This window comes from Amphiura filiformis, chromosome 13, assembly GCF_039555335.1.
Source record: "Amphiura filiformis chromosome 13, Afil_fr2py, whole genome shotgun sequence".
Taxonomy (NCBI): Eukaryota; Metazoa; Echinodermata; class Ophiuroidea; order Amphilepidida; family Amphiuridae; genus Amphiura; species Amphiura filiformis.
Window position 1 is genome coordinate 47282402 of NC_092640.1, and position 15876 is coordinate 47298277.

Consider the following 15876-nt stretch of genomic DNA (forward strand, 5'->3'; position numbering starts at 1 on the left):
TTAGCTTGCTTGTATAGGCCGGATGACTATCACTATACTACCCACCACCACTCAGCTTTTGACCCAATAAAAGAAGCAAAAACATGAAAGCTGATGAGTGAATGAGTCAATAATTATGTGCATTAGATCATTGTGTACTTACCGACTGCTACGGCGTGATGCTAGTACTGATCACAATATAAATGGAGATGTTAATATACACATTAAAACCAATCAGAGACCATACTGTTGCAATGGTTGCTAGGGAAATATGTTAATTTGTACTAGTTGCTAGGGAAAATAGTGTCTAGTAACAGTAAAAACATATTAAAAGTACTCCAAATGCATGTAAACATGAAGATTGATATGTTAGGCATAACAATACAGGAGTATCCGCCATATAATGTGGTCTCTGAACGCTGTATATGCTGGTTTCTATGCAAAATATGTTGCCTAGCAACCGTTGCTAAGGAACACAGAATTCAAATTGGCACTACCCCTGAAAATGTGTGCAATGTTGTTACGAATACTTGTGCCAAGTTTCATGCTTTTACCACATTCTGAGCAATTTTTACACCAATTACATACACTACTATTACAGTTGAAATTCACACACCCTCTATGGAAGACATGACCTTAATCTCCCCCACAGGGGTGTAGATTTCAAATGAAGTCACCAATTCAGGTAAACCCATTTGAAATTCACACTCCCTGAATGGAAGATTAAAGGCTAGTCATGTCTTCCATAGGGGTGTATAGATTTCAACTGGAACAGAACTTTGTTGAAGCAAGTCCTCACACACATGGACTATTATAGGAATAGCAGTTAAATATCATCAAGGTCAAGGTGCAAGGTCTTTGTGAAGTGAAACTTTCTTATCACTTGGTAATTAACTTATGGATAGCTTCAAAACCAAACCGACTCTGGCAGAAGCATCGATTACTTGGGCTGCATGGGTGCTATTGTTCATCACAATGAACAATAGGCGGTGTGGTTAACCCTAACCCACCCAAGTCTCACAACTAGCTCACTATTAAAACCACTGCCCGAACATGCATTCTACGTGATGCAATCAGCCCAAGTCATATATACCCAGGGAATTGCTGGCTGGGCCAGCGTAACCCCTGTGGCTATAGGTCGGTAATCTTCTGCGTGGCATGCAAGGGCTGCAAGGTTAGAATCCCGGGGTACCAAGTGACTTCTTTGTTCATTTTCTCTCCTTATTTGTTTCTTCTTTCCCTTCTGATAGCAAAAAAACCATGGCTTTGTTAGGGTTAAACCCCCAGTTCTACCAGTGTGCTGGCTCAGTCCATGTACTGGCGACTTCTGATGAAGAAACATGATTCTCAGGACACACAAACAAAGAGTAAATTTTTCAAAACATATTAATGCGTAAAATTGTAAATAAGAGTTGTTCTTTACCTAGGATTCATGTCAATAAATATGCGTATAAATTGTACTAAATTCTTATATTGGGAAACTAGAATAAGTTTTGCAACCCGTCACACATGTTTCCATCAAAAATGGTTTATCTTTGAAATATTGTTCGCGATTTAGCTAAAAAAGGGGTGTCTTTTACCTCAAAACCTTCGCAAAATGAGACTAACATTTTCAAAATTCGCCCATGAACATGCCTACCCATGAATACACCAAATGCAGGGACTGGGGAGCTGTCGGTCGGGTTTGGAAGCTATCACTGGTAATGATATATTGAGTGTATAATAAAACAATGTTTTAGGGGAAACTTGCAGACCCTTTATAGGCTCCTTCCTGCCAAAGCTCAAATACCAGCTGCTTCAATCGCAAGTTCAATTTTCATGTATAATTTTGGAACATCATTATAACGACACAATATTAATAATAATATATGCAATGCTCTAATCAAGCATTGCAAACACAACATGCACCTTGGAATGTATGCAATTAATGCGCTATTTGAGTTGAAATCCATACACCCCCTATGGAAGACATGACATTAATCTCCCACACTGGGGGTGCAGTAGATTTCAAATTCACACTCCCTGTGTGGAAGATTAAGGTCATGTCTTCCACAGAGGGTGTATGGATTTCAACTGGAATAGCCCATTCAGCTAATAATTTGTAAACAAACTACATTCCTGTAAAAAAAAAAAACCTTCATGCCAAGAATACTATATAAGTGAAAATTTTCATGGATATTAATTTTCGCGGAACATTAATTTTTGCGTTCAACACAGCTACTGCGAAAATAAAAAGCATACAAATATGTACCAAAAATAGCAAATTTGAGCACAAGCAAAATAATTAAAATTTAAGTGAAAATTATGCGTGAAAATTACCACTTCTACAGTATGCCCCAAACATCCTCATCCCTCAGTACACAATTCTTTTACTCTAATATGTTTCTACATACATAGAATGACCGTTGAGTGTGCTGGGTACAAAAACTCATACTTCAAAACTTGAGGTCAACTTTTGAGTTGATTGTTGAATGAGGGTTATTGAACTTCACCATCAGAGATGAGATCATACAATTCTTGACAAACACCTCCTGATTGGTTCCTTCTGGTTCATGAACCAATCAGCAGGTAGCACTCATGAGGTTAAGTCATCTGATACTATCATTCTATAAGACAACCCCCCATTTGCTTTCAGAGAAGAACCACCAACTTGTTTACCTTTCTAGAGCGTACACAAAAAGAAATGGGAGTTCTGATTAATTCATTGAATCAAGTCAACACCTCATTCATTATAAACCAAGCTGCGAAGTATCATCCAATCCTGGCGCGGCGTTACTCCATTCTTTACGCAATAAATGTGCCGTTCTTTTGTGTTGGAAAACTGTAGGTAGTTTGGTTTGTGAATACAACCATCTCTCTCTGTCCTTGTTATGATCTTCCAAACAAAAAGTTCCAATTTGTTTTTACAACTATTCCAAATTTCAATTAATGAGTTGAATCCACTACCATCCAAAATCACACAGTACAATATGCATTTAAAAATGAAATTTGATTTCTAATTTGATCCCAATCTACTAAAAAAACCTACCAACATTTTACATGTTTAAATAATAACAGCTAGTTTGTGCATTTGTGCAAATTTAGTGCACAATAAAGCATATAAAATGGGCTGTTCCAGTTGAAACCCACACACCCTATGGAAGATATGACTTATGCAGGCAATGTGGATTTCAAATGGGATTACCTGAATGGGTGACTCCATTTGAGATCTATACCCTCTGTGTGGGAGATTATGGTCATGTCTTCCATAGAGGGTGTATGGATTTTTAATGGAATAGCCACTCATTCAGGTAACACCATTTGAAATTCATACACCCTGTGTAGCAGATTAAGATCATGTACGTCTTCCATAGGGGGTGTATGGATCTCAGCTGCAACAGTCCATTTACGATGTGCATCTATACATATCAGTTGTTTTGAGCGAGTTAATAAATTTAACAATAACAAAAATCAACAGTTTACCGGCAATTTAATTGCCAACCACTTACAAATGGGCTATTTCAGTTGAATTCATTTGAAATCTACACCCCCTGTGTGGGAGATGAAGGTGATATCTTCCACAGGGGGTGTATGGATTTCAACTGCAACAGCCCAATTCCCTCTCCCCTACACACCATTAATATTAGCACATAAAACACATTTTACCAGTACAACTCTGTACTATTAAAACACAATACAAAAATATTTTTTTTTTTTTTTTATAATAAACGGCATCACTTTGAAATCTATACACTCCCTTTGACAGATATGACCCTATATCTTCCACATGGGGAGTGTGAATTTCAAATGGGATTACCAGAATGGGTGACTCCAATTGAAATCTACATCTACATGTCTTCCATAGGGGGCGTATGGATTTAAACTGGGATATCCCCTTCATATCAGGACAAATCTCCGTAACTTTGCACTACACATTACAAATATACAGATATTACTTCTTTTTAATATTTGGAGAAATTAATTCGATCTCAAGCAAGAAAACTAATTAACGAATTTGTTCCATTAACCACCCAGGGTGCTTATTGAAGTCATTTTGGGTGGGGCGCTTTTTTTTACATTGTTTAGGCCTACAATACGTAAAAAAGGCCTGAAATATTCATCCATCATCATCAGTGTGTCATGTTTAAGACCATGATTCAGATTTGCATGGGCTGCTAACCAATATCATAGTTTGCTTGTTGTAAAGTCACTGGTTGGGCACTTATAAGGGCATGGGCAGTTAATAAAACAAATATTGGTATAACAATTAATGATATGTGTCATATACTTATAATTAAACATTCTGGATTATCAGTCAATTAACAAAAAATACTGAAAATGCAATACAAAATGCAATGTTCTTTCTGTACAGAGAGAAATCTTGTTAAAATTATGAAAATAATGCAAAATGTTGAGCTGCCCTATGTACATTTTAACCCCCTGAGCACTACCTGCCGATCTAACATTACCTCCGATTGGTCAATTGCATGATATCTTCATTTTAATCACCAATCGAATGGAGCTTTGCAAATAATTCGTACCAAGTTGGGTGCATGGTGAAATTATTCTAACAATGTTGCTGATTGGTCCAATTGATAATGAAAACTTATTTTTGACCAATCGGCAGGTAGTTCTCATGGGGTTAGAAATTCCTGCATTCTATATTGTACAAATCTTAAGATATAACACCTGGCAGCTATGGATTGTTGAAATTTCAAAAGTTGCAACTCTATTGGTTTGTTTACATCATCAATTTTCACTTACCACCAACATGGTCAACGTTTGCTGGAGCAAGTCCCATATTGTCTGTGGCACTTGCCATGATTGAATATGCTATTTATTGTCATGTGCACAAACTTATAGTTGTGCAACTTTTGAATCTGTATCCTCTATCGGTTTTAGTGTGCCTCACATTATTTGCCTCACTGATATCTCAAATTAAAGAAAACATTCTTGCAAAAATGACAGAATGCGAAAACTACAGCTTATAAAGAATGTGACTTCACCATCATCAAAGATCTAAAAAGTTTCAAGGAATAGTTAGTAAAATCTAAGCAAAGCTGAAATGAGAAAGAATGAGAGTTAGTATAGGAGGGGAAATTTAGTAAGACAGCAGCCTGGAGCAGCTTGTGACAAAGGGCTATTCCAGTTGAAATCCATACACCCCTTATAGAAGACATGACCTTTATCTTCCACACAGGGAGTGTAAATTTCAAATGGGGTTAATACCAGAATGGGTGAAATCTACATCCAAGTGTTGAAGATTACGGTCATGTCTTCTATAGGGGGTGTATGGGTTCCAACTGGTATAGCCTAATTGTTAATGAGTTGATGAGTTGGGAGTATATGGTAGCTAGCTAGTATAGACTAATCCAACAAGCCAAGTCATGTTCAGGATTTGGTCAGCCATTACTGGGTCCCCGCAGCACCAAACTGGTGTTGTGACTGCCCAATTGGGTGGATTAAATCCGCTTAAAATTTGAGGTTAGATTCTTTTGTGTTGTAAAGTGTCATCATTCTATTGTCTATGTGCAACACGGGTGACAGAATGCAGTTTAAAATCCCCGCCAAGGCTCATTTCACATTTTAGGTGAGATGGAGCCGACGGGGACCCAGCTATGGCTGCCATTGAGGTGTAGGAATATGTGAAATTGGATTCGTCTATAAGGCTTTCAGTGATATTGACATCTTGTTGGCCATTTCATATCACTGAAACCATTTTGTGAATTGTTTTTTGATGTTATGTGTTACTGTTTGATACATGAGATGGAGATCTATGCTAGTATTTTGAGGGGTTAATGCAAAGAATGCCTATCTGCAATAGCTACCAGGTGTCATACTTTTAGTACACAATATAAAATGCAGAAATTGCCAAGGCAGCTATTAATGCATCAACCCCTCATTTGTTGTGGTTAGTAATGTGAAATGGTTTGTATTAGTGACAGTGAAAGCTCTAGTTTTACAGCTGATTTGCTAATACTTACAACAAAAGCCACTAATTTCTTGAAAAACCCCACACACATATTTTTTAAAAAAGTTTTTGAGTTTGAACTGAGGCATCCAGTGCGCTAATCCAGTTGAAATCCATACACCCCCTATGGAATACATGACCTTGCTCTCCTACACAGAAGGTGTAGATGTCAAATGGAGTCACCCAATTCAGGTAACCCATTTGAAATTCACTTTCCTGTGTAGGAGATTAAGGTCATGTTTTCCATAGGGGTATATGGATTTCAACTGGAAATCAGAGCAGAGTACAGCTAGACAAACCACCAAAGCATAGTGCAAGAATATTAAGCAGTTGGACTTGATCCGCCCTAATATGGTAAATGAGTGTCCTAATATGGTAAAAGCATGCCCTAATTTGGTAAAGGGTGCCCTAATGCGGTAAACGGATGCCCTAAATAAATATGGTAAAAGGGTACCCTAACATGGTAAAATGTCAGACAACTGTTTTTATCTTCATTAATCTCTAGATGGCAACCCCATCATGCATGCACATACTCACTGCCCAAGTGCAAGAAATCTTTGTTTTGTGGATCTTTATGAATATATATACCAAAATTTCTGCCAATAACCTACAAATGCTTAAAGTCAACTCAGTGCTCTTAAAACTGGATTAATCAAGATAAATCCCCCATTGGAAGACACAGGGGTAAAATGATCAGCCACAATTCACATTTAAATGATTCAAAGATTTAGCTGCTAGAATTTCAGTATTTTGTTGTTATTTAAAAAAAAAAGATTCACTGCTACTTTATGAAGCTTTTCAAAACTTTACATAGCCGTAATTTCACAAAAAAATGTCTGCATCTTTCCATACCATCCAGCCGGAATATATGCTAAAAATGCCAGCCAGAATTCAAGGTCTACTCTCAATTCAACAGGAATTATACTTTTTTCATGTGCCTTCCAAAGGGGGGGGGGAGTAAGAAATTCATCTGGAATAGCCCAGTATTTATTGCATAATCCTGTTGAAACCACGTAGTAATAAAAATATTCTCCATAAAAAAATGCCATAATAAAATAAGCTAAACCTACGCCACTGATCATTATTGACCCGGTGGATTAGCACCCTGGCCAGGTTGTGCTGGGGGTTGACCTTGGACCCCACCCTGAGGAGGCTGTGCTGGTGGTTGCCCACCCTGGATAACATTTTGGACTGGTTGACCCCCTCCCTGAGGTGGCTGTGCTGGTGGTTGCCCACCCTGGATAACATTTTGGACTGGTTGACCCCCTCCCTGAGGTGGCTGTGCTGGTGGTTGCCCACCCTGGATAACATTTTGGACTGGTTGACCCCCTCCCTGAGGTGGTTGTGCCGGTGGTTGTTGGCCACCCTGGATAACATTTTGGACTGGTTTGCCTTGGGCCCCTCCCTGTGCCGGTGGTGCTTGTCCACCCTGTATAACATTCTGCACTGGTTTAACTTGGGCCCCTCCCTGAGGCGGTTGTGCTGGTTGTCCACCCTGAATTACATGTTGGACTGGTTGACCTTGGGCCTGTGCAGGGGGTTTAGGTTGTCCTTGCTGTACATTTATATTTTGCTGTTGATTAAGTTGTTGCTGCTGTTGATTAATTTTTTGTTGTTGCTGTTGTTGTAAATTTATTTGCTGTTGCTGATTAAGTTGTTGATTTAATTGCTGCTGCTGCTGCTGCTGATTCTGTGCCACGTTCGGAGGAACAGCTCCACGTTGACCCTGTGATGCCAATAAAAACAAAACAACAAAATATTTAAAATTAATTTGAAAAAAAAAATATAGCTAAGTAAAAAACCAACTTAACAAAACAATGGAAATGAAATAAATACAATCAAGAGGAACAATATTGATGCCATATTAACCACATGGACACTTCTGCCAATCTTACAGCGTCCCTGATTGGTGCACTATATCATAAAACCATCTGAGTGACCAATCAAAACGTTCATACCAGAGCCCTGAACCATGTGAACAGCCCATTAGAAAACCTGATGTGTGCAAGTGATATGAGGTATGGATAATAGTAGGAATACACCCATGTGTGTCCGGAATACACCCAACTATATTAGGAATACACCCATAAATATATTAGGAATACACCCAAATATATAAAGGAATACACCCATAAATATATTAGGAATACACCCAAATGTATTAGGAATACACCCAAATATATTAGGAATACACCCAAATGTATAAGAAATACACCCAAATGTATTAGGAAATAGGAATACTACCAAATGTATTAGGAATAGCTGCCAGGAGCTATAATCTTAGATTCGTATAATATAGAATGCAGGAATTGTAAAATGTACATAGGGCAGCTCAAATACAATTGCACATACCTCACACAGCAAATAACTCTGAACAATTACATGAAGACATTTTTAAATCATCGTAACTAAATAATTATTATAAACACAGGTACATGTATCACAGACGATTCCCCTAATAATTCCAGAAAAATACAGCACTAATTTTTTTGAATAAAAAAAATATCATCCTGTTTTGGTAAATGAAACGCAGCTAAATCCTAACTGGCAATTTATAAAAAGTCAATTTTAACGTTTGGTCAATTTTTGGAGATAAGGGCCAAAAATATGCGTTTTTAGGGTGTTTTTGACGTGCTGTGACTTGTACAAAGACTAATTTCAAGTTATGTATTTTAGCTTTCGGAAAATACATTTTCTAATATTTTCCATAACCAATTATCAAAAATAACATAAAATATTAAAATTATGAGCTCACTCTTTGCCTATAATCAAGATTTTGAATCTTAGAACTTTGTGACTACAATTGTAAGAAAACATGCAAAATTGCATATTTTTTGGCCCATTGCCCCTCAAATTGTCCTAATATTAAAATTTGACTTTTATTGCCAGTTAGAACTAACTAAACGATTAGGATTTAGCTATGTTTCATTTGGCAAAACAGGATGTTTTTTTTTATTCAAAAAATGAGTGCTGTATTTGTCTGGAATAGGGTATAGATTCAATGAGAGAATCAGTGTACAAAACAGAATACTTGGCAAGATCTCAACATAAAACAATACTGAATTTGATCATTTTCCCAGACTGTTAATGAGCCAAGCTAGGTATGGTATTGATTCCATTTTAATATTAAATAAATACAATTTGTTAACCCAATAATACATTAATTTCTACAAATATTTCTGAGTAACATGCACAAATGTTCTGTGTGATGCATGGTTCTTTTTCCCCCTTGCATATTTCTGAGTAGCTAATAACACTATAATAATATAATAGTTCACTAGTAATTTTAACACATCATTAATCCACTGGCATAAAATTAAAACTAGCACCTAATTGACCTTTTTGGTAAATCCCATAATTCCTTGCAGTTAGACATGAGAAGTCATCATTTGACATCATGCCGACTTGCAATGCACAGTGATGATGTTCACTAACGATCTGCACATGGGTGTGACGTCAAATGGCAACATCTCGGGTCTAACCGCAAGGAATTATGGGATTTACCAAAAAGGTCCTTTTGCACTACTGAGCAGGGTTGCCAAAAAATATTCAATAATATCAGGCCAAATAGCGGGTCATATCATCCATAAGTCGCCCTATTTTTCTCTTAACCATTTCTGTGGGACTGAAAACTACCAGAACTCACGGGCACCAATGTCGAAAAGTCGCCCAATTTTCCCCTTAACCATTCAGATCTATGGGGCACTGCACTACTGAAAGTCGCAGGTACCAATGTCGAAAAGTCACCCGAAGTTTTTTCTTAACCATTGCTTTCTATGGGACTTGAAATTGACATAAGTGGCGGGAAAATCGTCAAAAGTCACCCAAATGGGCAACCAAATCGCAGCTTTGACAACCCTGTTACTGAAAACTGCTGAGAGCTTGTGCACGGCAGTCGGCAACAAACATTTATGGGAACTAATCTGGGGAACAGGTCATAGAGTATCACCCCTCCCCCCAAAAACCCAATTCTAGAAATGTTTTTAAAACAAATACAAATAAAAATTCCAGATTTATTAAAAACTTTTTTTTTAATGAATCCAGAATTTATTTTTATTTATGGCCAAAACTGGAATTCCTGCATGAAGTTACATCTCTTACTAAAACAGTTATCAAGGCATTACCTGCTGTACAGGCTGCCCACCAGCTTGTTGCTGGGGCGGAACCTGTCCACCAGCTTGATTGACAGGTGGTTGGCCTTGTTGGATTGGCTGACCGGCTTGCTGGGCAGGGACTTGACCTTGATTGACAGGCACTTGGTTGTTGATTGGCGGTTGATTAACTCTGAGTTTAGGATCTTGACCTTGCTGCTGTTGGTTGAATTGCTGCTGCTGTTGATTCATTTGTACACTGTTAGGCTGGTGGGAAGAAAACATAAATAAAAATTCCTTTAAAAAGGAATAGGGCGAGCAAATGCTGGAATTCTTGCCCAAAAACAACACAGAGGAGGGTTTAGTGCAAGGGTTATCTGCATTGAGGTTTTGGTACCAAAATAATCCTGAGAACAGTGGGAATATTCTGGACACAAAGGGTAATCTGCATTGAAATATGTATTTAAATTACATTGATTTCAAAATCAGACTTCCTGAGCAAAAGTGCCATTTTGTTTAGTGCAACAAAGCTGCAAAGCTTCCATAGAGTTTGTGTATACATGCTATGCAGGGTGTCTCTGGAGTTTAGAGCAACAAAGGGTTATCTGAATCTGGGCTATCTGTGCAGACGTTTTTGCTCATATCTCGAAATGCCCAATTTGTAGATAGTTCTTTGTTGCACTAAATAAGCTCTTGACATTTTGTCACAAGATTGCACATTATAACCAAAATTTTATTACTTTATGTGAAATATCAGTTAAAGTAAGAAATTATACTTCCATTTTATGGGAAAAGGAGAAAGAAAGGAAATAAGGAAATATCCGTCATATATTTACCAGTCGGGGGAACATATAAGTCAGGTTGGTTCAAATCAGGCCACTTAGAATTTGGACCAGAAAAATATTTTAAAGGAAGAAAAATGTATGCGCATAATTTTGCAAATTTTCATCCATTTAAAAGACTCCACACCTTATGTTAAAATCAAAGCCAAAAGTCTTAGCATCACCCGATAATGGGCGCTGATTGTTCCATGAAGTGTAACAGATGAAACTGCTATACCGCACATTTGTACAGCCTTTTTCGAGTAAACGGAAGACACACAATGCTCTATCGCATAGCAGTAGCACCCCACGCTACCGTGATTGTTAGATACACACAATCAAACTATTGGCCCATGAATATGCGAGAATTCACAGCATACAAAGCACAGTGACTTAGGCTGTTTGTGGATTGTCTGCATCTCTTTAGTTCATGCTTAATCTACTGTTAACTTGACTATAATTTGGTTCACCTCAAGTTCGGTAGTGACGTCAATGCTTATTCGCGGTTGCGGCGCAAGCGTGCCAACAAACAGCCTCTGTACGCGTGCGTGTATACTCAGCGCTTTTAACTATACGATTTGATACAGCGGTGAGCAAAAAACGCACATACGTCACTACCAAACTTGAGGTGAACCAAATTATATCCCATCCTAATATGACTCATATCCATAACTTACCAGGCCTGGATATGTGATGGCATGGTAATGGCAGTTTCCATGGCTTTACCTTTCACCACATCCTAACATATGCATGATCTTATCCATAACTCACCATGTTGATATTCTGTTCCTTCACAAATCTATCGTGTTCTTCTTGCATTCTAATCTTCTTTCTTTCTAATCTTTCTTGTACCATTCTATTGTATTCTTGTAGCTCTTCCTCTGTGAACTGTTCATCTTGGTTAATATCCTTGGAAAAAAGAAAAAACAAAAAGAGCAGTGATTTATAGTGCACAATGCAAAGGCATATAGGCCCTGTATGCTTTAATCGATTGGCTAAAGGATTTGAACCGGTGTCCTTCACCGTAGTCATGGCGCAGTGCAGTCCATTCAATCAAATGTTGTCATGAACCTATTTGATCATAGTGCATTTGTTATGTGTGTGAGACAAACTGTCGCGGTAGATTGCAATCATGCTTTTGTTCAATGCATTTGAGTAGTCCTCCATATTTATGCACAACCTCGATACATCAGGGACTCAAGTTTACATTGGGAAGGAATGTGCCTCTGAGAATCTGAAAGTGGATCAACATTTACACCAATTTTCCATTAAAGTTGGACCCATTTTTATACTCTAGGCAAATTTAACACAATTTTGCGTAATTTGTACAAAAATTGGGAACCAGTTGGAGGTATTTTGATAAAATTGAGCAAAATGACCAATTTTTATACCAAAAATTGGGCTCCATATTTGCGTCACATTCCTGTATGGTCATTTATACTGAGGAATGGAATTTCATCATATGTTTGCAAATGGGCTATTCTAGTTGAAATCCATACACCCTCCATGGAAGACATGACATTAATCTCATACACAGGGGGTGCAGATTTCAAATAGAGTAACCTATTTGAAATGCACACTCACTTTATAAAAGATTAAGATCATGTCTTCCATAGGGGGTGTATGGATTTCAATTAGGGATCATGTCACTAAATGCACGCAGTTTCTGTGTGCAATTTTGCTGATTATAGTGCAAAATTGCACAATGGGACAATGCTAATTGCACGATGACATTAACATCTATACTGGAAATTGCTGTATAGCACTGGCACACAGGAGGAGGTTGACCTATAAATGACTTTGAACTGGTCTCCCTCCTAATAGCGCAGTAATTACCTCAGGGAGTTCACAGTCAGTGCAACACAAGCCAGTGATATTTGACACATGTATGTGATGATGTTGTCATTCTCAGAATTTTCTTCTGCAAAGCCAAATTATTATATTTTTACGTGAATATGCTTCTACTATAAACCAGAAAACATACACATTCATTAATTGTAATGCTTTAAAACATGTATTTTTATTTTACACATGGATACATTGTAAGATAGTATGAACATGATTTTCTTTCCAAATGTTCTACATATCCCTAAATATTGATCTTGAATGATTACCATCAAGCAATAATTTGAGCATTTTGTGACCCATAAGTGTTTAATAGGAGCCTATAAAATATAGAACTATAGTTTTATGGACCCATGTTATTTTTAATTGGGTGGATAATATCTCAATTTGGCATTCAAATTTTTGCACAGCTCACTATAATGTACAATAGACCTTGTCCTATTTTATATTTAGGAAATTGTTACTTTATATTTTATGCATTTTGTGTTATTCTTCTTCTGTTTTGCAATGGTTTTAATATCTGTCAATGTTGAAGTTCGGTAAACAAGAATCATACTTTACTTCTTATTCTCATTCCAATCGTAACTGATAATTCATGGGAACTGTGAGTTAGCCGTCAATATTTGAAATGAAATATTAATCAAAATAGAAGACAGATTTCTTAAAAATGGTAATGGAAAGTGTTTCAATGCCTGTATTAATGTGGCTATATAATTGTGATTTAACACTTTAAATGCTGTCTCTTGACTTTAAAGAACTAATACTTTTTTGATACATAATTAAACATACTATCGTCTTACCTTCGAAGAGTGGATGTCCCTTGTTTATGTTTTTTTAAAGACAATTTTCATCATTCTCAAATTCATGTTAATGAATGCATTGCTATTATAATATAAAGAAGATACAGTAAATATCTAAGTGCAATACCTATAATAAGGAATGCATAACTCAAAAAAAAAAATCTATTTAGGTGGGATAATATAATGCATAAAAAAGATAATTAACACAGTTTGTATTTTGTAACAAACTAACAAAAATTATAATAACATTATATCATATCCTGTGGTAAAACCATAGACCCTATATTGTAAAACATAGGCAAACTGTTTGGACTTTGGCAGCCAAATCTGAGAATGTGCACTGGGAATATATTTTTATAGGGAAGGTTAAGCACAAGGTCAACTCCTACTTCCAACTCCAGATTACCTTTGGGAAAAGGACCATAATGGGCCAGATAATTGCAGGCTACAGTGAAGTTGATACAAAGCCAACTGCACGATGATATTTCAATCAGTGCATACAGGCATTGTGCAATATTGTCCAATGAATTGCACAATGATTAACGTGCATTTAGTGACATGATCCCTTAGAATATCCCATATTCTCACATAAAGCTGAAATGCATCACAGCTGAGTCAGCCTAAAGATGGTGTTCATTTTCTTTCATCACTAAATATGGGGCAAAAGTGGGTATATGATTGAAGTTTTACACTTCTAGTCAAAACACAAACTTATTGATGCGAAATGGCCCTATCTTCAAAATTTGACAATTTTTGCATTATTTTTAAACTATGACACCTGGCAGTGGAGCTATCCCAATTTGCATTTGATGTCGCCGGCGCCATTGAATACGACTCCTCTCTGTGTAAACGGGGTCATATACTCACCTTCCAACCATCATCATTTTCAAACTGTGCTTGATCTGCTGCTTTCATGAACTCATCACGGCTAACCATCTTATCCCCATCAAGATCAATCTGAAGAAAAACAAACAAATAATGCAAAGATCAGCCAATACATATACACTATAGACTAATAATAAACAGACAGGGCACTGACAAGCAAAGTCCAGCATCATCTGTTAATGAAGGCCACTCATTCCATGAAGTGTGATATGAGAGACTAAACCCTCTGCACCTATTACCGCATATTTTTTACACAGTCTTGGCATCTTTCCTGTAAATGCATTGGCATGCAATGCTGCGAGTAACTTGTTAGACACATACGATAGAATGGTTGGCACTCATGAAGATGCAAGAATTCGCAGTACAAATAAAACACATAGACTACATGTATGCCTATTGGTGTGCTATCTGCACCACTTTAACTGTGACACACACATATATTTATGTATATAGGCTTTCACATAGCACCACTACATCCACAGTGTGCTATTCTGGAAATCAATAACCCCTATGGAAGACATGACCTTATTCTCCCACACAGGTGATGTAGATTACAAATGGAAGCACCCATTCAGGTAACCCGATTTGAAATTCACTCTACCTGTGTGGAAGTTTAATGTCATGTCTTCCATAGGGGGTGTATGGATTTCAACTGGAATAGCCCAGTGTTAGATACATGTTTGTAGGCAAATGACATTCAAGATGCATTCTTAGACATGCTTGTCAGTTATGCACACCAAAGTTACTATCCCGCACAAAACACTTTGACATGGGTACTTCTCCCCTGTTGAATGTTGGCAGTTGTTGATCATGCACCCCTAGGACTTTTTTTGGTCATGTACTTCTAGAGACATCCACCACCGATTGGTGGGGCCGGGGGAGGATTGTAGTAGTAGAAAGGGTTCAGACTTCACACCAAAAAATAGTGAAATTTTAACATGTCAAGTACAATGGAAATACAGCTTAAAACAGTCCTGTTTTTACACAAGTGTTCCAACTACTTTTGACTGAGATTGTATACTCTGATCAGCTCAAAATAAGCGGGACTCATAACATCACAGATTGATATAGAATGGCGTACACACAGACAAGTGCTTTTGTGAAGTTATGCGGCCGTAAGTTGGGACTTGATTGACTCACACAGTAACAAAAACTGAATAATTCTTGTCGATTTCGAGCTGATCCTAGTATAATAGGTTCACTTTGACTTGCTTAACTCAACAAGTACACAATAATTCCTCATTACACGAGACTAAAGTCTATAACTGCACACTATGCATCACAAATTGTTCCTTCCCTGTAACTGCATATGGGTACAAGCTGTATCAAAATGGTCGCTCTCCATCCATTTTTGGGTGTTTTTCGACAAATCTACCATGGTCTGTACACCAACTTCATGTATAAAACCAACCTTTTGAATTTTCATATCAGAGTTACATTATCAAGAATACCTACCTACCTGCTTATTGGGCTATTCCAGTTGAAATCCACCCCTGTGGAAGACA

General features: G+C 37.4%; 1 protein-coding gene across 2 annotated transcripts in view; it reads right to left on the reverse strand.

The window, feature by feature from the left end:
* Positions 1 to 4512: 4512 nt before the first annotated feature.
* LOC140168448 (nucleobindin-2-like) overlaps positions 4513 to 15876 on the reverse strand; it is a 41615-nt gene continuing 30251 nt past the window's right edge. For both annotated transcript variants that reach the window (XM_072191847.1, XM_072191845.1), the window contains exons 9-12: positions 14354 to 14443; positions 11613 to 11750; positions 10054 to 10287; positions 4513 to 7655 (exon numbers count right to left, since the gene is read on the reverse strand). In XM_072191847.1, the coding sequence (XP_072047948.1) occupies positions 7011 to 7655; positions 10054 to 10287; positions 11613 to 11750; positions 14354 to 14443 (1107 nt within the window). In that variant the 3' untranslated portion in view covers positions 4513 to 7010. The remainder of the gene's footprint in view (positions 7656 to 10053; positions 10288 to 11612; positions 11751 to 14353; positions 14444 to 15876) is intronic.